Here is a 26,114-nt window from a genome sequence, read left to right as displayed (position 1 = left end):
AATGTTAACTGCTGTTTTTATTGGAATATTGGATGGATGGATGGATGAAGGATTGTATCAGAGGCCAAATAGCAGGAAGGGGAAAGATTATGGGCTCTGGAGTGTTAGTAAACTGTTCACACCGTCTTGTTTACTTGGGTTATGAGCCTTATTAGTATTATGATCTTTATCTTTGCCTTTTTGGAAAGCAAATTAATGGATGAATCACTGTCACAGTTCTTTCTAACTACTCCATCCTTAAACCTTTACTTTCACTAAGGAAGGAATTATTTTTGTGCTGCAGTGACTGTGATGATTGAGAGATTATCCCACTGGCCTGATGCAACCCAATGCTGAGGGTCAGGTGTGGCGCATATGCCAGATTTCTACTCTGAATTTCACCACACCTCGTTCTGCTATTCTTAAGACATTTTAAATAAAAAATTTAAACATTTAATATGTATGTGTGTATATATATATGATTTTTCAGTTTCATTTTACTACACTTCTTTTTTGCTCTATTTTCATTGATTGTGGATTATGAATGTATGTCTAGGATATTTTTGAGAAGGCTCTGGAGGACTTACACTTGGGCAGTAGTACTCTTTAAGGAATCTCGGATTTGTAGACAGGGTGAAAAGTGCTGTGGTTATTTGGGCACAGAGTTTTGCCATATTTCAGAGAATCAAAGATGCAAAATTTTTCACATTTAACATTCAAAACCAACATGCATCTTAGAATCACTGTGATAAGAACGGATTATATCTTTGTTTAGTTGGCAGCACTTTTTTCTTAGTGATACAGAACACAATGGTATACCTTGAAATCGCTGTCATCATAGATTGTATGAAATATGGTGTTTCAAGGGACTATGTGCACTGACACATTATAGCAGTACGGCATCATGGCAATGTGAGGAGCGGGAAGAGCAGGGGCTCCAGAGTCAGACTTTTGGAGTTTACATTCTAGCCCGAGAACCATGCGCAATCTTGGGCAAGCTACTTACCCTTTCTTTTCTATAGTTTTCTCACCTGTAAAATGGGGGCTAAGAATAGTATCCATCTTACAGTGTTATAATGAGGATTAAATAGAAGACATGTAATGTGTTTAAAATAGCCTAGCACATAAAAAGTACTTAGTAATTAGCTAATATTATAATTCAGAGATTACAGTTTTGCAGAATAGATTTGAATTTACTTTGTTGTGATTGAAACACAAACCCATTACCCTTAATATTTATGTATCATCTGATAATATCAGCAGTTGACACTTAGATTTTAAAAAAGGAAGATAAAGATAAGGAAGATAACCTAACAGGTTTTCTTATTCTTGTTAAGTAAGATTTAAGTGGTTTATTTGGTATATATATTATTATTCTGTGTGGTTGGAATGTAAGAGAAATGAAGGATGAGCTAGGAAATAAATGTCTAGCAAAAGCATGGAGCAGTTAATCAGATTGCTGAATCTCACATAAGTACAGTTTTTGATTCTTACTGATATTGGTAAGTATGGGAAGGGTTGGAGGTTTTGAACATTTGGAAAATTTGAAGCATTTTTTCACCCTAAGTAAAAGAGAGAAAAGAGAGAATCCTATTTGGTTTATATGACCACTTTACTGTCCTAGGTAAGGCCTTTTTTTTCAAAATTAAATATTTAGGTAGGCAGCATCTCTTTACAATATGATGGCTACAGCTTAAGGTTGTCCTTTTAAGAGTCAATTTTATTTTTTCTGTTTTAGTGTTCGGTGACCAGTGACTTGGATTTTCCAACACAAGTCATCCCATTAAAGACTCTGAATGCAGTTGCTTCAGTACCCATAATGTATTCTTGGTCTCCCCTACAGCAGAATTTTATGGTATGTAAATAAGATATCTTCTGCTTATTTGATAACTTATTTGAAATAAAAAAGCATAGATAATTTTACTGTCAAGGTGAATCAAGACAGTATAAATTCTGAAAAGCTATCAAAATAACACTTGAAGTAATTTTTAAAAATTGATTAATATAGTTTCTTTAAGGCCTGTGCAGTATTACTCTTTTCCTGTATTCTCCAAGGGAAAAGTGTTAAGCAGTAACCATACCTAGGATTAAAAAGATTTAAAAGATGGACTGGGCATTGTGGCTCATGCCTATAATCCCAGCACTTTGGGAGGCTGAGGCAGACTGATCACTTGAGTCCGGGAATTGGAGATCCACCTGGGCAATATGGCGAAACGCTGTCTCCTCAAAAAAAAAAACCAAAAATTAGCTGGGTGTGGTGCATGTCAGTAGTCACAAGCTACTCAGGAGGCTGAGGTGGAAGGATGGCTTGAGGGAGGCGGAGGTTGTAGTGAGCTGAGATTGTGCCATTGCACTCCAGCCTGGGTGACAGCCAGACCCTGTCTCAAAAACAAACAAACAAAAAAGGAATGAAGCTTATAGTTCTTATCCTTAAAAAAGTCAGTGTCCTATAGTCTAAATCTGACTTTGGGTTTTTGTTAATTGAGAACTTACTATTTAAAACAATTTAGGTGGCATTTTATTGTGATAATGTACATTATATAATTTCATAGGGCTTATAAAACATGAGCTGAAATATATTTCCATTGCTAACTCTGACCCAGCAGCTTTTGTAATAAAATGCTAAAGAGAAACTGAAGCATGTGTTCTTGACTTGCATTGCTAAATAAAAAATATATAGTTGTATTACTTAATTAATATATAAAGTGGAAAGGCTAATAAAATGTTGATGGAAGTCCTTGGTGAACTGCTTTAGGGAATTTTTTAGTAACTTTGTACAGAAGATTGTCAACTTCAGTTCCTCTTCTGTAGTTGTATAAATTTGAGTGTAGTTTGAGAATTACATTGCATGACCTTGAGGGAAGTTTCATGTTTTCACAGACTGAAATTCTGGAAGAATATGGTATTTAAATTTTTCATTAAATATAATTTATGAATCATCCATGGATTTTGCTGGTCCAGCCTGGGTGACAGAGCCAGACCCTGTCTGATTTTGCTGACCAAAGCAGATTAGGCACACAATCTTTATTATAACTAGGATATGTTTTGGTGGGCAGGATGATGTGGATATGATTGAAAAGACAAAATATGTAAGTGTCACTTAATTTTGGCTTAGATATAAAGAAATCAACCCCTAGTTTAAATGAGATTAGTGAAATGAGATGAAAACAGGCCTCTAGTGTGTACATAATCTTGAATTTGAATATATGGGTACATTAAAATCTGCATTTTAATTACCCTTTTAGCCCACTTTTCCTTGTCTGTCTATGGTACTGTTATCTTTATGAACTCTCCAGTTGTCCTAAATTTGTTACCTAGGGATTATTTGAGATTTTTTCCCGCATTTCCTGCCTGCTAGTAGTCCCATGTATGGCCTTTTCCAGCGTGTTCTTCCCTGTGGGCCATGATCACAGTGCCGGGCCCAGCCTGCGCCATCTCACTCTTTAAAGAGCTGCTGTGTCCTCCCAGTCAGGCATAGCCAGTCCAATTCTGCTTGTCAGAATTATCTTTCTAAAATTCTGTTTTTAACCAATATCCTTTTCAAAGGCCTCTTAAGATTTAGACTTGTCTTCACTTGGAATTAGTCTTTTTAAACGTGTGCTTCAGAACTGTCCAGTCTTTATCTATGATTACTGTCATTTTTATTCTTCATTGGAAATGCTCTTCCTCCCATGAATGTCAGCTTTCTTTCCCTTGTATTCTTAAGTATTCTGTTCTCTCTTAACTTTTCTTTGATTGGCTCTTCTTCTCTGTTGTCTTCCAAAGCTTGATAAAAACTCACCTGTCATCTTTACTAGCACTGTCAACTTTGATATTCATCTCATTCATCTAAATATTGAAATATTTTATGTTTTTGTAAAATGTTCTTATTTTACATATAAGTACATATCCTTTTGGCATAAACTTTAATGGACTATCAATACTCTACATCCCTAGAATTTTATTATATTGGATGTCTTAATTTTTTTTTTTTCATTTTACCTTAAACTATTACAAGTTAATGGCTGTTTTAATAACCAGATCATCAAGTGGAATTTGGGAGTCTTATGGTCGTTTTTGGGATGGGTCTATATGGATCTTGATAATACCATATTTCATCATCCTGTATTAACATCTAAAGTGTGCCTTAAAACCAATGATGGCTGGGCATGGTGGCTCATGGTGCCAGACACCTGTCATCCCAGCACTTTGGGAGCCAAGGCGGGCGGATCACTTGAGCTCAGGAGTTCGAGACCAGCCTGGGCAGCATAGTAAGACAGTTGTCTCAAATTAAAAACAAAAAACAGAAAAACAAACGGATGATGTCTTCTCATAATCTAGAGCATCTTTTTCTTTCTTAGAGGTATGTAAAATAATGGTAAGTTTTAATGATTGATGACAGACTAAGTGCAGTATTTTTTCTTGAATCAAAATTTTTTCCTGTCAACAGTTTTCTCAGATACGCTTATTGGCGAGAGGAGTCTTTTTATTCTTTGATACATTTTAGAGTTTGCTCTCTGACTAGTATTTTAAATCTGGAGAACTGGGTAAAGACATCTACATATGAAAAAAAGGTTGTATTTTAGTTATTTCACATTTGATACTTAGAATAAACCTGCTTTTTAAATTTGTTTTTTCTTATTTTTAGGTGGAAGATGAAACTGTTTTACATAACATTCCGTATATGGGAGATGAAGTTTTAGACCAGGATGGTACTTTCATTGAAGAACTAATAAAAAATTATGATGGAAAAGTACACGGGGATAGAGGTGAGCCATATGCTGCTTCTCTTGGAAAAAGGGGCTAAAGAATTGAGAGATAATTTTGTTTATAAGGCATAGGGCATGAGAAAAATTTTAATATTAAAATTAAGTTTTGCACTGAACTATAAGGGACTGAACCTGGGCCCAGGCCTGAGACTTTCAGTATTTTCCCTAACTATTTTTGGGAAAATTAGGAGGATCATGTTTGCCACCTGATAATTACGCATAGTTGGTTATAACATAAATTATAATGGCAGTAACATGTAAATTAAATAGAAATTGAGTGTATGTAGATTTTAAGATTCTTTAGTAATAAAATTAATTAGGATTGGGGCTCTGCTGTGGCATGTGGGGGCTCCAGCAGCCCCTACTGTTCAAAAATACTATTCCTCTAGGGACTACAGTACCTGAAATTCAATCATTAGAGTCATGGTTTCAGTTTTTTGTGTCCAGGAGGCCCTGTTAAAGTGTCTGAAAGGATAATATTTGTAATGTCATCATCCATTGTCATTATCAGCAGAAAGCAGGATCTGAAGTCATCAGTTAAAGGACAGATCCATTGTTTGGGAGGAGGCTAAAGCCACAATCAGTTCCTAGAGAATTCAGTTTTCTACTAGAAACTTTTGGGGAGGGACTATTCAACAGAAAGTAGCAGGTATTAAAGATAATTTTCCTTCCTAACTTTGCCTAACGCCAGTCTTGAAAATGATCTTATCTTTTCCTCCCCTCATTTCAATAATAATGTTTTAGTGCTAGTTACTAGGCTATCTATGCCTGTTTTGTCCAAGTAGAAAAAGGATACATAAACTTTTGACATTACTACTTCCCCTGTGTGTTTCTGACATTTGATGCATTTCAGAATGTGGGTTTATAAATGATGAAATTTTTGTGGAGTTGGTCAATGCCCTTGGTCAATATAATGATGATGATGATGATGATGATGGAGACGATCCTGAAGAAAGAGAAGAAAAACAGAAAGATCTGGAGGATCACCGAGATGGTATGCCTGGTTATTAGGATTCTGTGTAGCCATTACAGCTTTCTTTCAAAAACAGTAGAAAGAGTAGAAGTAGAGCTTAGTTTCTTCTTTCTCTTTTTCTTCGCTGAATGTCACACTGATAGCAGTATAATCAAAATTAGCATATTATGGCCAGGCAAGGTGGCTAACCCTGTAATCCTAGCATTTTGGGAGGCTAAGGTGGGCAGATTGCTTGAGCCCAGGAGTTCAAGACCAGCCTGGGCAACATAGTGAGACCCCATCTCTACTAAAAAGTAAAAACATGAGGCAGGGTGATTGCTTGAGCCCAGGAGGTGTGTAGGTTGCAATGAGCTGTGATTGTGCCACTTCACAATCTGGCTGGGTGACAGAGTGAGACCCTGCCTTAAAAAAGATAAAAGAAAAAAAGAAAAAAGCATATTACTTGCAACATTATCTTCACTTGAGTGTCTCTGTTTCCTTTGGCTAGCAAAGAACATAATTTTTTGTGTGCTTCTCTGGGCATCATTATAATATATAACATATTGATATTCACTATGTACAAGTTGTGTACTAATCACTTCATGTGCACCAGCTCACTTAATCCTCATAATGGCTTCATGAGGTGGATGTTATTATCAGATCCATTTTCTATTTGAGGGGATAGATTTAGAGAGGTTAAGTAACTTATAAGATTACACTATTGGGAAGAAACAGAGACAATAGCTGGTGTTCTCTACTTGGCAAAGCTCATGTTAAAGCAGCATAGAATAATTTGGCGGGTGAAATAGCAATTTCTTAAGAAGCATATTTGAAAAAGAGAAAATAACAAAAAGGTACCTTATTGATCATCTAGTTCTGCTCCTTCATTTTACAGATGAGTACACAGACCCAAGAGGTAAAGTGATCACTCTTTGTCACAAAAATCAGTTAGTAGCAGAGCTGGGAGTGGAACCTAGGTTTTCTGCTTCCCAGTGTTCTTAAAGCTTTTCATATTTGAATTTTGTTTTTGACCGACTGGTATTCCACAGACACATGTAAAGCATGTGAGAAGTAAGTGAAACACAAAATTGAGATGATTTCTTAGAAAATCAACTTTGTTACAGAGACGTAGTTGGGTGGAGAAAATTAAAGATCGAAAACTTGTTTACTTCCATTCTTTTTTTCCTTTCATATTCTCCTGTTTAGATAAAGAAAGCCGCCCACCTCGGAAATTTCCTTCTGATAAAATTTTTGAAGCCATTTCCTCGATGTTTCCAGATAAGGGCACAGCAGAAGAACTAAAGGAAAAGTAAGATATGTTCCTTTGAGGCAATCTTGCCCTGTGTGGTATGTAACTCTTGGTTTATTAAAATGGAATCAATGTAGTGGATGAGCCGCTACACTTTATTTACAATGTTTGCAAGATACTTGAAGCAACATATGTACCTGTGGTACTCTGCATTACAAAATATTTCCTGTAGATAGAATAAATAATGGCCGGGCGCGGTGGCTCAAGCCTGTAATCCCAGCACTTTGGGAGGCCGAGACGGGCGGATCACGAGGTCAGGAGATCGAGACCATCCTGGCTAACACGGTGAAACCCCGTCTCTACTAAAAATACAAGAAAATTAGCCGGGCGAGGTGGTGGGCGCCTGTAGTCCCAGCTAATTGGGAGGCTGAGGCAGGAGAATGGTGTGAACCCAGGGGGGCGGAGCTTGCAGTGAGCCGAGATCGCGCCACTGCACTCCAGCCTGGGGCACAGAGCAAGACTCCGTCTCAAAAAAAAAAAAAAAAATAAATAAATAATTTATATCTACACATAAACACACATATGCACATAAAATTTACAGTGGTAGATTTACAGGAAAATTATCTGGATACTGATAGCAAAATTTGGTGTTTAGTTAAAACTGATATATCCTTTTCCATGATATATTTGAATCATATCAATGAATTTGATTCTTTGTAACACCATGCACAATATTTAGTTGGCTCTTTATCTAAATAAAGATTGTTGTAGGTTAGAGCCATTCCTATATGTTTTAGGCAAGATGAACATCAAAAGTAACACATGGAAACCTTTTAGAAACTGTTTTCAAAAAAGTGATTTTTGTTTCATGTTTACTTAAATTTTTCTTGGTTAATGTCAGATATAAAGAACTCACCGAACAGCAGCTCCCAGGCGCACTTCCTCCTGAATGTACCCCCAACATAGATGGACCAAACGCTAAATCTGTTCAGAGAGAGCAAAGCTTACACTCCTTTCATACGCTTTTCTGTAGGCGATGTTTTAAATATGACTGCTTCCTACATCGTAAGTGCAATTATTGTACGTTTTCATTTTCTATCTTTGTTGTGGAATTATGTTTTAAAACCAGCTTGGAGAGTGCTATCATTTATTACAACTAGAATTTATCAGTTAATCCTGTAGTTACTTTCAAAAGTCTTTAGATCTCAGTATTATTATTTTTACTTTGTTGCTTGAGGATTGCTCTGAAATCTTTTGTATGTATTTCATTTGGACTACTATTTTCCACTAATACAGAATTCAGGTCAGTGATTTTTTTTTTTTCCGTAAGTGCTAACTAAGCAGCTGTTTTACAATAAAACTATTATTATGAACTAACTGATAGCCCAGAGCAACATTGCTGATATTGATGAACAAATTGTGTTAAATAAGAAATTGGCCAAAAAAATGTTCAGGTAAGTGCTTGTCGATTTAGTGTAAATTTTTTTTGCCCTCTGGGTAAGTTTTTTTTTTAAAAAAATACCTGCATTTGAATACAAGTAAAACGTAACATGTTCTTAGTGAAAATTTAAGTATGGTATATACAAAAATACTTTTTTCCCCTGGCATTTCTAGGGAATGTGGTTTCTTAGTAAATTTTCCTGGTAATTGAAACTTTTAAGCGCAGTTTAAAAGCATCAACTACTTTTGAGGCACATATTTTGAAAATGTATTTAATAGTTCCTAATTTTCCTAGAGTAGTTTGCTTATTATAGTTCGGTTTTTCCCATATTGTATTTTAGTATGTCTGTCTATGGTAACTTCTTTAGGGCCTTTGACCCATTGTGAAATCGTTTTCTCCTGTACTAAATGGCCCCACATTGCTTTGTTTTGAGATCCTATGCCTACCATTGACAGATTTATTCCTCCTCATTCACCAATGATACGTCTTTTTAAGCTTGCCCAAGCTACTGTACCTCACCTCCTCCTAAGTTTTTGCTGTGCTTATTTTTCCTGCAACTGATAATGTGTTGAGTGATGTATACATTGGTCTGGAAATGTTAAGTTTTGTTTTTGTGTGTGACATATTAGTGGTTTAGTTGTCTTAAAATAGAAAAACTTGAAGTAGATTTTTAGAATTATCATTATATCGTAACCTCCTTGCTCTTGTTCTCAACTTCTATTCTGGTTTAAATTGATTTGGTAGTTTTAAAAATTCGTAGTAAGTCATCCATTTGTTGCTTCAGCCATTGGACAGTTAAGCCCTTGAAATAGTTGTCTTGAATTTCATTTTAATTCCCCTTTACACACCATCAATTTATGAATTACATCCAGTTTTTATTAAGAATATTGTAGCCGGGCGCGGTGGCTCAAGCCTGTAATCCCAGCACTTTGGGAGGCCGAGACGGGTGGATCACGAGGTCAGGAGATCGAGACCATCCTGGCTAACATGGTGAAACCCCGTCTCTACTAAAAAATAACAAAAAACTAGCCGGGCGATGTGGCGGACGCCTGTAGTCCCAGCTACTCGGGAGGCTGAGGCAGGAGAATGGCGTGAACCCGGGAGGCGGAGCTTGCAGTGAGCTGAGATCCGGCCACTGCACTCCAGCCTGGGCGACAGAGCACGACTCCTTCTCAAAAAAAAAAAAAAAAAAAAAAGAATATTGTAAATTGCATGCAGATATCACTATGCCTAAAGAATTGAGTTAGAAGCACTATTTTGGAGTCGCTGAAAGGTCCTTCCAATTTTTTGTTTATAGATGTAGCATTTAGTAAAGATTTTTGCTGTAAAAATGAACCATAGAAGTAGGACACTACTTTTAAACATTACAAGAGTTTTTTTATTGTGCTATTCAGAGATGAGTAATTTTTTTTTTTTTTAACTTGAACCTTGAACCTATTACGTATCTCATTATTCTAGCTGGGGAGAAGAGAGGAATATTTTACTTTATTAATAAAGTTGGCTTTCATGGGACTAACTGGCTGCCTCCTTGTAGCATTTGGTAACCATGGGTCCAACTTTGCTAGGCCCACTTTTACTTCTTTTTACGGTAGAGCCAATGTCTTCATCATTCAATCCTAATGAGTTCCATAGGAACTTCATTGCTTTACATTAACTTTGACAAAATACCACACATGGTATATTTTTCTTAGGTAAAATAAGTTACTAAATCATTAAATACATACAATCGTGCATTATGGACGGAGATGCATTCTGAGAAATGTGTTGTTAGGTGATTTTGGCATTGTGTAAACAGAGTGTACTTACACAAACCTAGATGGTACAGCCCATGACACACCTAGGCCACACACCCTGCAGCATGTCACTCCTTGTACTGGATACTGGAGGCAGTTGTGACACAATGGCAAGTATTTGTATATTTAAATCATTAATAAACATAGAAAAGGTACAGTAAAAATACAATATTATGATCTCATGGTACCACTATTGTATATACGGTTCATCATTGACTCAGATGTTATGCAGTACATAACTGTATTTTTTTTTTTTTTTTTTTTGAGATGAAGTCTCATTCTGTTGCTCAGGCTGGAGTGCAGTGGTGCGATTTCAGCTCACTGCAGCCTCCGCCTGCTGGATTCAAAGGATTCTCCTGTCTCAGCCTCCTGAGTAGCTGGCATTACAGGCGCCCGCCACCACGTCCAGCTAATTTTTGTATTTTTAGTAGAGATGGGGTTTCACCATGTTGGCCAGGCTGGTCTTGAACTCCTGACCTCAAGTGATCCACCTGCCCTGGCCTCCCACAGCGTTGGGATTACAGGCGTGAGCTACTGCGCCTGGTCGATTGTATGTTAAATGTAGCGTTTTGTGCTTTAGTTTTCTGGTCTCTATCTTGGGGATATGATACTACTTCCTTTATAGAGCTGTTGTGAGGATTAGATGAATTAATATGTGGAAAATAGTTAAAATGATACCTGACTCTTGTTACCTGTTGTGATTTTTAAAATAGGTCATCATTCACATGGTTTACATTTCTAAAAAGTATTAATATGAAGATGTGCTGGGCGCGGTGGCTCATCCTTTTAATCCCAGTGCTTTGGGAGGCAGAGGTGGAAGGATTGCTTGAGCCCAAAAGTTTGAGGCTACAGTGAGCTATGATCATGCCACTGTACTCCAGCTGGGTGACAGAGTGAGACCCCATCTCTTTAAAAAAAAAAAAAAAAAAAAGTATGAAAATGTGTACAATGAAGTCTCCCAATGATTTTCTGTTCCCCATCCATCGAATTTTTACCTCACTCCTTCCACTTTTATTAGTAGTTAACCACTTTTATTAGTTCTCTTGTATTTTTCTTTTTACAGTTTCTTTGACGAGTATAAAGATACTCTTTTTTTTCCTGACCGTCTTATTTAAATGGTGCCATAGCATTCAGGCTTTTCCCTTTTTTGGGGATAAGGATAGGATTTAATATTGTAGCTATTAGCTTTATCTGTATAGCTGCATAGCCTGTGCTGTAGGAGGTTGCAGAACTTACTGGACTGGTCTCTAATGGTGACCATTTGGATTATTTTGAGCCTTATGCTGTAACAGTGCTACAGTGAATTATCTTGCAGATATCTGTACCCATTTCACACAAGTTTAAGTTTACCTGATAAACTCTATTTAGGTATTGCCAAATGACCTGCCATACAGGGATACAGCACCTTAAAACCCTACCAGCAAAGTCAGAGAGCCCTGCCCATAGAAAGTGTTACCAAACTAATTTTTAAAGTTGATTTTGTAAGTGAAAAATGGCTTTTAGTATTATTTTTAAGTTCTTGTTTTTCTTTATTTTTTAATCTCTGCTTCCCACAGGTGATAAGCATTGTTTTAATATCTGGGTTTTATTCCTTTGAATGAGGGTAGGATCTTCCTATATGTTGAAGAGTGAACTATTTTTATTCTTTGTTTTTTTTGTTTTTGTGAGACAGGGGTCTTGCTCTGTCGCCCAGGCTGGAGTGCAATCTTGGCTCACTGCAACCTCTGCCTCCTGGGTTCAAGTGATTCTCCCGCGTCAGCCTTCTGAGTAGCTGGGATTACAGGCGCGCACCACCTCGCCTGGCTCATATTTGTATTTTTAGTAGAGACAGGGTTTCACCATGTTGGCCAGGCTGGTCTCAAACTCCGGACCTCAGGTAATAACCCACCTCAGCTGTGTGCTAGGATTACAGGTGTGAGCCACCGCACCTGGCCTGTTTTTATTCTTGGTCTTATAGGTCTTTTGATAATCTTAGGAGCTTTTTATATAATCAGGAAATTAGGTGTTTTGAAATATGAGTTGCAATTTTTTTCAGGTTTATTTGATAAAAGTCCCATAAGCAAAGTTTAAACTTTTTTTTTTTTTTTTTTTGGGGAGACAGAGTCTTGCTCTGTCACCCAGGCTGGAGTGCAATGGTGTGATCTTGGCTTATTGCAGCCTTTGCCTCCTGGGGTCAAGTGATTCTTGTGCCTCAGCCTCCGGAGTAGCTGGGACTACAGGCATGTGCTACCACACCCAGCTAATTTTTGAATTTTTAGTAGAGATGCGATTTTGCCATGTTGGCCAGGCTGGTCTTGAACTCCTGACCTCAAGTGATCTACCCGCCTCAGCTTCTAAAAGTGCTGAGATTACAGGTGTGAGCCACTACACCTGGTCAGTTTAAATATTTTTTAAAAAGTAGTTGAATTTATCAGTTAACTTTCCCATTCCAAGATTATAAAGGGTTTCTCACTTTTTCTAGTATGTTTTAGGCTTCATTTTTTTTTAAAACATATAAATCTTTGATCCATTTGGAATTTAATATAATATAGATTATAAATCTGATCCTCCTCCTCACTTCCAAAGTTGCCTAGTTGTTTCATTTACTGAAAAGTTCATCTTTCACTACCTTGAAATATTTCCTTCGTTGCCTATTGCCATATGTATTTGGGTTTCTCAACGTTGTGTTCCTTTAGTCTATTCATGAGGCGGTATTCAGACATCTCCTGGCAATTCTTGTTTTTGTATATAAATTTATTTATTTATAGACAGGGTCTTGCTCTGTCACCCAGGCTGGAGTGGTGCAGTGGCATAATCATGGCTCACTGCAGCCTTGACCTTCTGAGCTCAAGCTATTCTCCCATCTCAGCCTCCTGCGTAGCTGGGACTACAAGCATGCACCACCATTGCTGGCTAGTTTCCTTTTTCTTTTTTTCTTTTCTTTTTTAGAGATAGGGTCTCACTGTGTTGCCCAGGCTGGTCTTAAACTCCTGGACTCAAGTGATCCTCCTACCTTGGGCTCCCAAAGTGCTGGGATTACAGGCATGAGCCACTGTACCCAGCCTATATACATTTCAAAATCTGTTTGTCTAGTTCTTTTTTTAAAAAATTAGCAGTATGTTTATTGGAATCCCATTAAATTTATAAATTACCTAACTTCTTTTTAAAATATAAGGGTTAAGTCTCACTAACCATACCATCACCTCTCTTTTTGTGTCCTTTAATTATCTCCCAAGTTTTCTTTATATAACTCTTGTACATTTTTTGTCGAGTATTTCTAGGTATTAAACTTATTGCTGTTGGGCCTTTTCCACATTTTGTCTTCTGTTTTGTACTTTGCTACCTTACTGCATTGTCTTCTTGTTTATCAGTTTCTCAGTACATTCTTAGGAGTTTTCCAGCTGTGTAGTTATACTGTCTGTAGTTATTAATGGTTTTGCCTTCTTTCCAGTCTGTATAACTGAAACTTCTTTCTCTTTTCTACATACTTTATTTATTTATTTTTTGGTGGGGCGGGGAGCGGGGAGGCTTTCTGATAAAAAAAAACAAAAACAGAAAGCCTGCAAGACAAATTGTAAAAGAGCTGTAACTGTCTTTTCTACCTACTTCAGCTTGTATTTTCAGTACAGTTTAAAATGTAGTAGTGCTGGTAGATAGAGATAAATGTTCTGTCTCTTCTGAATGAGTTTTAGAAAATTATTCTTTACATCCAAGTTGAATAAAGTTTATGTGTTTTCTAATGGTGGTTTTATTTTTGTTAATATTCTTGTTTTCTCTGTATTTCATTGTCACTTTTTTTTTAAGAAGTGGTTTACATATTTTAAATTATGTATTTTTTTTCTTCAGAGAACAAGCTACAATGTTAGATTAACTCATAAAGAGAAAAATAGTTGTATTAGCGTGCCTAAGCGAACGTAATCCAGCACCAGATTAGTATTGGGTGTTAGGCTTTCTGGAGCCTAATTGCTCACACACTGCAACAGAATCTAAGCCTTGAATTTTTCTTCTTTTTTTTTCTTTTGAGACAGAATCTCGCTGCCCAGGCTGGAGTGCAGGGGCCGGATCTCAGCTCACTGCAAGCTCCGCCTTCTGGGTTTACGCCATTCTCCTGCCTCAGCCTCCCAAGTAGCTGGGACTACAGGCGCCTGCCACCTCGCCCGGCTAGGTTTTTTTTTTTGTATTTTTTCATAGAGACGGAGTTTCACTGTGTTAGCCAGGATGGTCTTGATCTCCTGACCTCGTGATCCGCCCGTCTCGGCCTCCCAAAGTGCTGGGATTACAGGCTTGAGCCACCGCACCTGGCCAATTTTTCTTCTTTAAAAACACAACTTTGCCCTTTTTTTCCCCTTCCTTTTCTCATCAGTCTTTATGGCTTTTTACAGATATTTAAAAGATGATTTGTTTTGTGGGAATGTCACTTGTTTTTCTCCAGATTAATTTTCATTTTGTGTAATTTTGAATAGTCCATTTCCAGCATTTCCCTTTTGTATATGAGGAAGCAAGTTTTTGCAAGAAATTCTCTGAAGTTTGCACTGCTGTCAGTGTTCACACTGTTTTCATGTAGCAGTGTATCCGCATTTGAATCTTTCTGTTATGTTATTTTGGAATTTTAGGTTTCAAACAGTGTATCTAAAATCTGTTTTTTGGCCGGGCGCGGTGGCTCAAGCCTGTAATCCCAGCACTTTGGGAGGCCGAGACGGGCGGATCACAAGGTCAGGAGATCGAGACCATCCTGGTTAACACGGTGAAACCCCGTCTCTACTAAAAAAAAATACAAAAAACTAGCCGGGCGAGGTGGCGGGCGCCTGTAGTCCCAGCTACTTGGGAGGCTGAGCCAGGAGAATGGCGTAAACCCGGGAGGCGGAGCTTGCAGTGAGCTGAGATCTGGCCACTGCACTCCAGCCTGGGCGACAGAGCTAGACTCCGTCTCAAAAAAAAAAAAAAAATCTGTTTTTTGACATCGTAATTTTCTGTGGCAAGACACTGTAAGCTCTCACCAGGTTCTTGGATTGGGTATGATTCACAGGAATTGAATGTTAGTAATCTGGGGTTGTCCTCTTTACCATTAAAAACGAGTTTTTACAACTGGTGACAAGCTGATTGCTGACCTTTCTTTAGAAATCAAGAAACTGTATGTCAGAATTAAAAATAGGAAATCTGATTTAATTGTAGCGGGAGTATCAGCTGCTTAAACAGAGATAGTAAGATTCAATTTAAGTAAATGTCTATAACCATAGTTATGTGCATCAGTGTTACTTGCAAGGAGAAAAATGAGAAATTATGAATCATTCCAGAATTTACTGTTTTTCCTTCCTGCTTAATGGTTGGAGGAGGAGGAATGGAAAATACATTGTGATCGTTCAGTAAGAGCTTGAAGGAAAGTTATATAAAGTAATGTAAACCATATATTAGCAAGATTATAATCCATTAATTGACTTTTCCAGTGGAACTGGAAAAGTGAAAAAGTGTTTTATAGTTATATTAGATTCTTTGTTTCATTTATTTTGCAGCTTTTCATGCAACACCCAACACTTATAAGCGGAAGAACACAGAAACAGCTTTAGACAACAAACCTTGTGGACCACAGTGTTACCAGCATTTGGTAAGACTTAGTGCCTTATTATTGCAGAGGGTACTTGAGAGGACTTAATTTTGCACTTTGGTGGAGGTGATCAAGTCAGCGTTAATGTTGTCTGCACCCGTGCTGTTATGGGCCATATGATAGACAGAGCTTTCTCACCCGTGCTGTTTCTTCCATAGCTCATGTACTGCACATTTTAGTCTTTCATTAATGTGGTATTATTCTTTTTAAAATCTGTGTTATCTCTTCAGCAACATTTCAAGGCCTTTAGGATCAAGGACTCTTATGCCTTCCACAAAGTCTATGAGAGTTGCGAGGCACAGATAGTCCACTTAGAAAGCAGGCATGCAGTAACCATACGCAGTAGACCCTAAGCCCCTCTCATAGCCATATCCCTCTGCTTGAGTTTTAGATGCACTGTCATTTCAGCTGATAGGTTCCACAGATTTTTTTTTTTTTAAATGATGGAGAAAAGGTAAGGGGTTAGGAAAATATGAGGTAGAAAAGTTGTTTTTTACGGGTACTCTCTTATTTTTACCATTTCCCCTCTTTGAACCAAGCCACTCCTACCTAGGAACTAAATGGGTATATATTGCCTGTTGGATTTTGGACAGAAGATTCATTGAATGGCACCTGCAGAAGGTATCCTATTTTTAAGCAATTTGGTTTTTGTAGAATGAAGTATAAAACTGTTGGCTGCTGTCAAACTTCTCCCTTCTATTTCCACTAAAAAAAAAAATGGAATTCTTGAGCACTTGTTTTATAATAATCTTTACAAGGCAGAATTTTGTTTGGCTCATCTAAAATGTTTCTGTGGTCTCTATAAACCATGCTCTTACCATTGTTTTATACTTTGAGACTGGATTATTGTACTTCATAATGCAAGATGTAACCCTCAGAGTCTTATTCTGAAGTTCCTTTCATGTCTTCCTGTGGCTGTGTATCTTTCACAGGAAAAAAAAAATGTTGGATGTTTTAATAGTAAGACAGGAAGTGACAAAGTCAAGCATGTTTGTGTTTTGTGTTCTTGTATACTTTAAATATTAACACAAAGAGGTATGCATTATCTTAAACTCTGCATAGGTAGTCTGACTCTGTGCACATTAGGTATATGATTCTTTTGTAAAGATTCACTTTTAAATAGACTATGTCCATAGAGATAATTACCTTTATTACATGAAGTATATTTCATACTTTATCTTCTTATATTTTAACTTAATTATAACCAGTTAATATATTTTACAAATTCACAATATAGAACTGTCTTGCCTGATTTTTGTACCATTCTAGGAGTATATAGAGCCCATATTTCTCTTTCTGAAATTTTCAGACTATCAAAAGCATATCAAAAACAAGTATATTAGACATGCAAATGATTATTTGTGATAAATGGATAATGTGATAAATTTTTTGACTAACCTGGCTTATATAGTATTTTTTTTCTCTTCCATCAAAATGAGTTTTAGAACTTTGCCCTCATGTTGACATTTTTCATTTTGTAGGAGGGAGCAAAGGAGTTCGCTGCTGCTCTCACTGCTGAGCGGATAAAGACCCCACCAAAACGCCCAGGAGGCCGCAGAAGAGGACGGCTTCCCAATAACAGTAGCAGGCCCAGCACCCCCACCATTAATGTGCTGGAATCAAAGGATACAGACAGTGATAGGGAAGCAGGGACTGAAACGGGGGGAGAGAACAATGATAAAGAAGAAGAAGAGAAGAAAGATGAAACTTCGAGCTCCTCTGGTAAGACACATCTAATAACTGGGATTTACTCTTCTGTGAAAGTTCATATTGTGAGGATTAAGGATGTATAATGTATTGAATAATTTTCTTAGTTGGTTAGTTTCAGTATAAAGACTAGAGTCTTAAGACCAGCATTATCTCAAGAATGTGTAGCTGTGTTGCTTGTGTTTCCTGCCTCCACCCCTACCCTGGCTTGTGGTGTTTGCCCTGCTTGTTTGTTTGAAAGTTGATGATGCAGTTTATTCTCATTCTTTGTGCCATTTTCCTTTTTCGATCTTAGGTAGGGAATGATGAAATTCAGATCATTTGGTTTAATATTCTTGATGTTCTATGAATAGTTTTGTTAGAAAATGTGAACTACTGATGAATTAGTATTTTACCAATTGGATTTTAGTTGTCCTTATCTGTTTGCTTTTTTCTTAAGCACACCCTGAATTTTACTTCTTAATATTATTTCCAATAATTTCTTGACCAGTGCTTACATTTGGTTTTGTAGAAGCAAATTCTCGGTGTCAAACACCAATAAAGATGAAGCCAAATATTGAACCTCCTGAGAATGTGGAGTGGAGTGGTGCTGAAGCCTCAATGTTTAGAGTCCTCATTGGCACTTACTATGACAATTTCTGTGCCATTGCTAGGTTAATTGGGACCAAAACATGTAGACAGGTAAGATATCCGATAAAAATGTTGTTAAAAGAGCTTCAAATATAGAGATAAAAATGTACTCATTGTCCAAACAAAGAAAATTCTTGGTTATTACTAAGCTCCTATTCATCTCCTAAAAATAATTTTTTTTCTTCCCAAGAGGGAATTGAATGAAAATTATTCTCCAGGTATGTTACAGAATTTCCCCACTGTAGACTTTTAAGGTTAGATAGTAGATTTTAAAAGCTAGTAAGAATTTAAATTTAGCATCACAGGTCTTGACCAGAATATAATTACAGCTACCCCCAATGTGAGGGTAGGGACAGCGATGTCTGTTATATCCCCAGCATCTAGCAGTGTCACAGAAGAGACAGACATTTTTCTGGTATGCATGAGTATAAGAATGGTTTGCCTAAATAAGACTGTCCTCATGGCTCTGTGACTGTGCCTCTTGTCAGGTGTATGAGTTTAGAGTCAAAGAATCTAGCATCATAGCTCCAGCTCCTGCTGAGGATGTGGACACTCCTCCAAGGAAAAAGAAGAGGAAACACCGGTGAGTCTGCCATGAAGCTGCTTAGAGAAGTCAACACAGATAGACATTGCAGACAAGGCCCTTCCTATGGGCCGTTGTTGGTTTCTACTTAGTCTATTTTAAAAAAACCTTAAACTGCCATCAAAAACAGAACTATGGAATCGTATTTCCACTGGGAATTGCTAGTATTTTTCTATAAGAATACAGCAGCCTTCGGTATATTTGGTATGTTAAGAGTCATAAAAATTACAGTTACCAGACGGAATTTGGGTTAAGAAAAACATATTTAGTAGCTTTTTCAGTAAAGGCTATAAACAATTACTTTAACATCATGAAATGTTCTGTGTTTCTGATGTGAGCTCTGGCCCAGTTTTTAGAAGTATCTTTTACTCCAGGAGCTTGAATTTCTAAGTTGTGTGGTATTGCATTCGATACTCCTAATGGGTACCCTACTATAATATAAGCCTGTTGTGAATGTTACTGTCACCTTAGCAAATGTTTTCAGGTTGATTTGATTTGTAAATGTAGAGCCAGAAAAATTTACAAATGGACTATCTGCCCTAATCTCCCCATACCTCCACCTCACATGTTTAAAATTGAGAAACGTAAGGGTGCAGTTAGATTATGCTTCAAAAATTGTGTACAGGCTCATGTTACATTTTGTTACCTTAACATTTTGTTACTTTAACAAAAATAAGTGTAGGGCCAACCCAATTTAGAATTTTTTAAAAGTCAAGGTTTTTTTTTCCCATAGGAATTTAGGCTTTAGGAGATGCTTCTTAAATTTTGGTTGAATTATTTCTGACCATGTAGTTCACTTGATTGGTTTATGATGCCTGAAATTAGAGGAAGTGATCAGTGTCATCCACATCAGAATAAATCAACAGGCAGACACACCAGCTGCTTTGTGCAGCATTGGGAGCTCAGGAGTTCTGACCAGGAGTCATGGATGAACACAGGAAATGACGTCTTGCCACACCTGGGGCAGCCTGAGCCATCAAGCTGTTTGAGTTGCTTCAAACTGATGGCAAATATAAACTGGGCATGACTCTTGGCTTTTAACGCACTGCTGTATTCATGGCACGGATAGATCCAGTTAAGCAGCTCTCTGTTGGATTTGTAGCGTCCTGCAGAAGTTTGGTTTCATTTTCTTTGTGTTTTTGCAGGTTGTGGGCTGCACACTGCCGAAAGATACAGCTGAAAAAGGGTTAGCATCTTTCCATTCCCCTCATTATTAGCTTAACAATGTCTGCTTTGTTTTCATTTGTTTTAGAATAGTAACTGGATTAGAGCTTGGGTTATTCTAATGTAATTGCCTTCTCTACATTAAACCAATTCGAATGGAGAATGTCTATTGATGAATCCCCAGTCAATTCTCTTCTGTAAAGTGGAGGCTGACTGGAAGGTATGAGTCCAAGTCGGTTGAAGGAGAAGTGCTTTGGGATGGGACTTTGATGTAGCCACGCTGTATCTAGATGGAACTCACAAGTACCTGGGGGTGGGAGAGTATTTTTGCCATCGTTTTGGAAACCGGAATATGTGTAACGTTATGCATTCAGTAAAGGCAGGCCAGCTACCCTCCACAGGTAGTAGGGAAGAATGTACTCGTGTTAATTGTGTATGATCGTTTCCATCTCCCTGGATTCATTGGCCTGCATGATGTTATCTTTACTCAGACGGCTCCTCTAACCATGTTTACAACTATCAACCCTGTGATCATCCACGGCAGCCTTGTGACAGTTCGTGCCCTTGTGTGATAGCACAAAATTTTTGTGAAAAGTTTTGTCAATGTAGTTCAGAGTGTAAGTATTTGTTGCTTTGATGCAATTGCATGAGAACTAAATAGGCCTTTGGTTAGCAATTTAAAAAATCAAAAATAAGAACACGGGAGCACTCCCTTGTTTACTTGATGAAACTCATGGATTTGACAAGTATTTATTGAGCCCCATACCTGGCCCTGTGCCACTGGCTGGTCAGTCACCTGGGTGTTGTGTGTCTATGTGTGTGAGGCAGGCAAAGTTGTATTAAAGGAACCCGAATTTTATTTTTTTTCTTCTTTGATCATTTAAATTAAGTTGTATTAAAGTCGGCACAGATTGTAAGAGGAATCTAGAAGGAGCTACTCAGATAATTTTTGGACACCAGAAATTGTCAGAGTTAGGAGGGTTTTAGTCTTCAGAATAAAGGAATGTAGCATAAACGTGGTGGATTTTTATAATTGTTTAATGAGACTGCACATGAAGCTTGAGTACTAAGGGAGTGTTTAGAACTAGGGGCTGTGAGAATGGTCAAGGACCATGGATATTGTTTCTTCACACTTACTTTATTCACACTTACTTGAAATATATACACTGTTTAACAAATGAAAAATGGAAAAACTCAGTGGTGGTCTTTTTCATACAAACAGCTTTAACTTCGCTGTTAATACTTCCATTTCCTTGTCTGTATAGTAGGGCAATAAGGTGGTTGTGAGGGTTGAGAGTCAGCCAGATGCTCAGTACACCCCTTGCCACGTATCTTTCTGCAAGTTTTTGCATATGGTGATGATGGTGATGGTGGTTATGAGTGAAGAACCTCCAAACCTCTCTCTGAAGGTCAAAACCGCTTTCCGGGATGCCGCTGCAAAGCACAGTGCAACACCAAGCAGTGCCCGTGCTACCTGGCCGTCCGAGAGTGTGACCCTGACCTCTGTCTTACTTGTGGAGCCGCTGACCATTGGGACAGTAAAAATGTGTCCTGCAAGAACTGCAGTATTCAGCGGGGCTCCAAAAAGGTGAGTAACAGTCGCTTCTGGAAGATTGTTAGTAGTTAGCTATTTAGTGATGCAAATGTCAGGATTGTCTTAGATGATTTAGCTGGGGCAAAAAGTAAAAGTGATCCTTGAAAGGTGCAACTGATGAGAAAGTGTTGATAATTTTCGCTGGATAGTGCACCCTTGGGCAGTCTCTTCAGTTTTCTATAGAGCACTGTACTCCGATAGTAGGAGAAACCAGCAAATTCTGAGAAGTAGCCATTCGTGGTATCAGATTTGGAATAAGATGTATTTTTTCTAGCGGTTTAATAGATTATTTGAATTTCTCTTTTAGTTAAACTAGTAGTTTAGTATCCTTAATGCAAATAAATGGTGATTTCTATCAAAATATAGACTCATTCTCATCAAAGAGTATAGATTCCTTATTATGTAGAGTAAAAGATGAAATTTCCCATGGCAGGTTTTTATAGACTTACTTCCTGTTTGTTTAATAACTTTGAGGCCGGGCGCAGTGGCTCACGCCTGTAATCCCAGCACTTTGGAAGGCCGAGGTGGGCTGATCACGAGGTCAGAAGATTGAGACCATCCTGGCTAACATGGTGAAACCCTGTTTCTACTAAAAATACGAAAAAATTAGCCAGGCGTGGTGGCGGGCGCCTGTAGTCCTAGCTACTCGGGAGGCTGAGGCAGGAGAATGGCGTGAACCCAGGAGGCGGAGCTTGCAGTGAACAGAGATCGGGCCACTGCACTCCAGCCTGGGGGACAGAGCGAAACTCTGTCTCAGAAAACAAAACAAAGAAATAAACAAAAACCTTGAAAAAAATCCAGCTAGGAATTCTGTATTTTTAGTGTGGGGAATTGTATGTAGATGGTTTAACTCTCTGAGCCCGGAAGTATGACTGAGCTAAAGAAACTCCAGCAGCATGTGTTTGGGGAATCCTTTTTTTTTTTTTTTTTTTTTAAAAAGGCAGATAAGGTCTTTCTTCAGTTCTTTTTATAATAATAGCTGACATTTATTAAGCATGTAAAAATAGCAGGCACTGTTCTAAGTGCTTTAGTGGATTCGTTCATTGATCCTCCTAACCCTGTGAGTGAGGAATAAGTGTTAACCCCATTTTACGGGTAAGGAAACCCAAAGTCACAAGACTTGTAAAGGAGCAGGAGATCAAATCCTCCAGGCTCCCATTACCTGCCCTTATGCTGTGTGTGTGTGTGTGTGTGTGTGTGGTGTAGAGTAGACATATCTTTGTTGTTGGACCATTTATTTATAATTGAGATCACACTTCCTACCAGCAAGTCCCCTTCTACCAGAAATTGTGCTCCAGGCAAAACACTGAAGTTTTCTTGGTTTTGTTTCCGTATGTTTTTGAACCAAAGTCTGTGTTTATGGCAGAGAGCTGTGCAGGGTGGTGGGTTTTTTGTTTTTAGCTGTGACTTTTTTCTATCACACATTTAGATCATTTTACTCTAGGCAGTTATATGTCCATTTAGGTCACTGGATCACAGTGACGCTGGTTCAATTTCCGATGGCATACCCGCTCAGACCTAAAAATCTCAATTTCTCCCCCAAACAGCTTACCATTGTACTCCTTCCTGACTTTGTTCAGAAAGTGGGTACTTCTATTCATACTGACATGTCCTCTTTATAAGACATTTTTTAACTCTGAAAAATGTTAAACTATGTAGATACTTTTTACCAGTTGGGTTTCATTTGCACAGCAGTAGTTAGCTGTTTAGTTTCTGATCAGAAGGATATTTGGGAAGTTCACCTGACAGGTGAGTGGTAAGATGGTCCAGAATAGGAATAGATTGGAAGCTTAGGTGATCAGGGAAGCCTTTGTAAAGGTCACAAGAAAATTTTGGATGAAAGCATAATAATGAGCCATGAAGAAAAACTGGCATAGGTTTGGGAACACATCCCTAAATACATAATTTACAGCAATGATCATCTCGGCATTTCTGCTGAAAATAGACTACTGGACTGACAAGATCATGGTAATCCCTCCCAATAGTTTCTTGTGTTATCCTGAGGAGGTGGGGTGGAAGAACAAATCCAAAGCCAAGTTGCCATGGGCTTCAGAGGGAACCAGCACCAGCGAAGAATCAGGGGTGTCCTGAGGCTGAAAATGGAATAATGTTAATAGAAATCACTTGGGGGAAGTAGAGGGAAAGGTATGGAGAAGAAGAGTGATTTGGTGGTATCCTTAAATTCAGGTTGAAAGTAAATTATTCGAGGAAATCAAGGGCTGAAGAAACAGGGAAGCCAAAAGTGCAGCAGGCCTAGAGCACCTTGCTGAATGATGGTCATTGCAGAGGACTAACACCACCAAAGGGTTTTCTGTAAGACAGAGATTCTTATCTGCTGTATGAGAAAAACAGAATGTTCATAGCCATTCTCAGCAGCTTTCACGTTGACTGAAGCTGTGTGTTCCATTACTGCCTTAGAACAGGTCTGAGGATTTACAGTGATAGCTTTTGTTTTCATTCTGTAGTCTGCTTTGTCCCCAGTCCATCTTCACCCTCTTTTTTGATTGTAATTGTGTTTTATTCTCTAGCATCTATTGCTGGCACCATCTGATGTGGCAGGCTGGGGGATTTTTATCAAAGATCCTGTGCAGAAAAATGAATTCATCTCAGAATACTGTGGAGAGGTAAGGCACTGATTACCTATATTCAGGTGGCATTGTATATACTAACTTTTCTTTATTTTAGATTGATTTTATTAGGTAAGTCTGTGGGTTTGATTGGGAATGAATTGCCATAAACTGCCTTTTAAGCCTGGACTTCTGCATGTTTGTGGATTTGCATGCTTAGTAACTGGATTGTGCTGGGCGCGGTGGCTGACTCCTGCAATCCCAGCACTTTGGGAGGCTGAGGCACGTGGATTGCTTGAGCTCAGGAGTTGGGAGACCAGCATGGGCAACATGGCGAGACCCCATTGCTACAAAAAATGCAAAAATTAGCCAGGCATGGTGGTGCATACCTGTAGTCCCAGCTACTTGGGAGCTGAGGGAGGAAGATCGCTTGAGCCTGGGAGGTTGAGGCTGCAGTGAGCCATATTTGTGCCACTGCTCTCCAGCCTGGGCAACAAAGTGAGACCCTGTCTCAGAGGAAAACAAAACAAAACAGGATTGCTTGGTTCTAGCCACATTTAGCTTTTCTCATCTATGGTCAGCAGGGAGAACAAGAGCTTTACCATAGAGTGTCCTGCTTAATCCACAACCTGGTTGATAAGGATGTAGAAACAACAGTGTCATTAGTTATTCACCTTTTAAATTGTTGAGTTACCGAAAAATCATAGGGCTAGCTTCAGTTTGGAACCAACTCACCCAAATTTTTTTTTTTTTTGAGATGGAGTTTCGCTCTTGTTGCCCAGGATGGAGTGCGATGGTGCGATCTTGGCCCCCTGCAACCTCCGCCTCCCAGGTTCAAGCGATTCTCCTGCCTCAGCCTCCCGAGTAGCTGGGATTACAGGCATGTGCCACCACACTCAGCTGATTTTGTGTTTTTAGTAGAGATGGGGTTTCTCCATGTTGGTTAGGCTGGTCCTGAACTGCCGACCTCAGGTGATCTGCCTGCCTCAGCCTCCCAAAGTGCTGGGATTACAGGCGTCAGCCACTGCGGCCAACTTGTGTGTGTGTGTGTGTGTGGTTTTTTTTTTTTTTTTTAAGCTCAGCGAGAAGACTTTGGTTCCTCACTTTCTCCAAGGATAATTACTTCAGGATGTGGAAATATTTCTGAGTTGGGGTCCTTAATATACAGTTATTCTTAGATTTATCAGTGTGCAGACTGAATGGGAAAGAGAACTTGGCTGTAGTGACCCTTTTTGTTTTCTTCCGAAGGTCCAGTATTCACTGTGTGTGCTTTTGCATGTGCTGTCAGACTTGATCACCTTTATCCAAAAGAATTTTCTCTTGTGTCTTTCTTTTTAGATTATTTCTCAAGATGAAGCTGACAGAAGAGGGAAAGTATATGATAAATACATGTGCAGCTTTCTGTTCAACTTGAACAATGGTATGTGTCTGAGCTGGGAGGCAGTGAGTTCCTCTGAGTTGCATGTGGCAGCCTTCTGCCTGCCAAGTGTTCAGAAACGAGGGTGGAGGTCAGTGAGGTGACCGGAAGGAGGATCTCCTTAGAGGCATCGGGGGCTGCTTGCTTGAAAGGAACTGGAGCAAGGAATTCCTCAGGGAGCAGATGGACTAGGTGTGCAGGAAACCGCCTCTCTGAAGCCCTGGCCATCTGTGAGTGGCACTGTACCAGTGTCTGGCTGTGACGGGGATGTTGTGCTCTTGCTGCCCTCACCTCTTGTGTTCAGGCAGCTCAGCACACCTCCTCCAGTCGGTGCCTCGGAGCTGGGAAGGAGGGGAGGAGCCAGACTCCCCTGGATATTCTCAAAGGACTGGGAGGAAAGGCAGCTGCTTTCATAGCTGATGTTCTGGGGTAGAATGTAAGTCTGTAGGGATATTTCTGGTGGGATTGTTCTGGTGGGAGGTTGGCTTAACATGTAAGATATTCAGAGAAACTCTTAGTTGGAACAAGTAGAATAGATTTTTTCTAGGAACGCTTTATAGACATTATAAAAGAAACTAAAGTTAAATGAATTGATGTTCAGAAGAATTTTGTCAGATTCTTTTTAATTTTTTTTTAATTTTGCTTAGTAATGTATGTTTATAGTTGATAATAATAGCTTTTGTGTCAGATAACCATCTTGAATTATAGG

At 38.6% G+C, this 26,114-nt stretch overlaps 1 protein-coding gene and 1 pseudogene across 6 annotated transcripts in view; one reads left to right on the top strand and one right to left on the bottom strand.

Annotated features, from left to right (window-relative positions):
* The window catches only part of EZH2 (enhancer of zeste 2 polycomb repressive complex 2 subunit), a 77,675-nt gene that overhangs the window by 49,338 nt on the left and 2,223 nt on the right, over window positions 1-26,114 (top strand). For 2 of the 6 annotated variants that reach the window (XM_025379824.1, XM_025379821.1), the window contains exons 4-17: window positions 1,718-1,834; window positions 4,607-4,727; window positions 5,581-5,721; window positions 6,886-6,988; window positions 7,830-7,993; window positions 15,652-15,743; window positions 17,225-17,465; window positions 17,962-18,131; window positions 18,569-18,663; window positions 19,809-19,849; window positions 20,319-20,444; window positions 21,237-21,415; window positions 23,950-24,045; window positions 25,327-25,408. In XM_025379824.1, the coding sequence (XP_025235609.1) occupies window positions 1,718-1,834; window positions 4,607-4,727; window positions 5,581-5,721; window positions 6,886-6,988; window positions 7,830-7,993; window positions 15,652-15,743; window positions 17,225-17,465; window positions 17,962-18,131; window positions 18,569-18,663; window positions 19,809-19,849; window positions 20,319-20,444; window positions 21,237-21,415; window positions 23,950-24,045; window positions 25,327-25,408 (1,768 nt within the window). Of the gene's footprint in view, window positions 1-1,717; window positions 1,835-4,606; window positions 4,728-5,580; window positions 5,722-6,885; window positions 6,989-7,829; window positions 8,009-15,651; window positions 15,744-17,224; window positions 17,466-17,961; window positions 18,132-18,568; window positions 18,664-19,808; window positions 19,850-20,318; window positions 20,445-21,236; window positions 21,416-23,949; window positions 24,046-25,326; window positions 25,409-26,114 lie in introns of all 6 variants that reach the window. The other 4 variants (XM_025379820.1, XM_025379823.1, XM_025379825.1 and 1 more) reach the window with 3 other exon arrangements.
* Window positions 13,665-13,735, bottom strand: LOC112621915 (annotated as a pseudogene).

Source organism: Theropithecus gelada, chromosome 3 (genome assembly GCF_003255815.1).
Source record: "Theropithecus gelada isolate Dixy chromosome 3, Tgel_1.0, whole genome shotgun sequence".
Lineage (NCBI taxonomy): Eukaryota > Metazoa > Chordata > Mammalia > Primates > Cercopithecidae > Theropithecus > Theropithecus gelada.
This window is presented reverse-complemented; position numbering and strand designations above follow the sequence as displayed.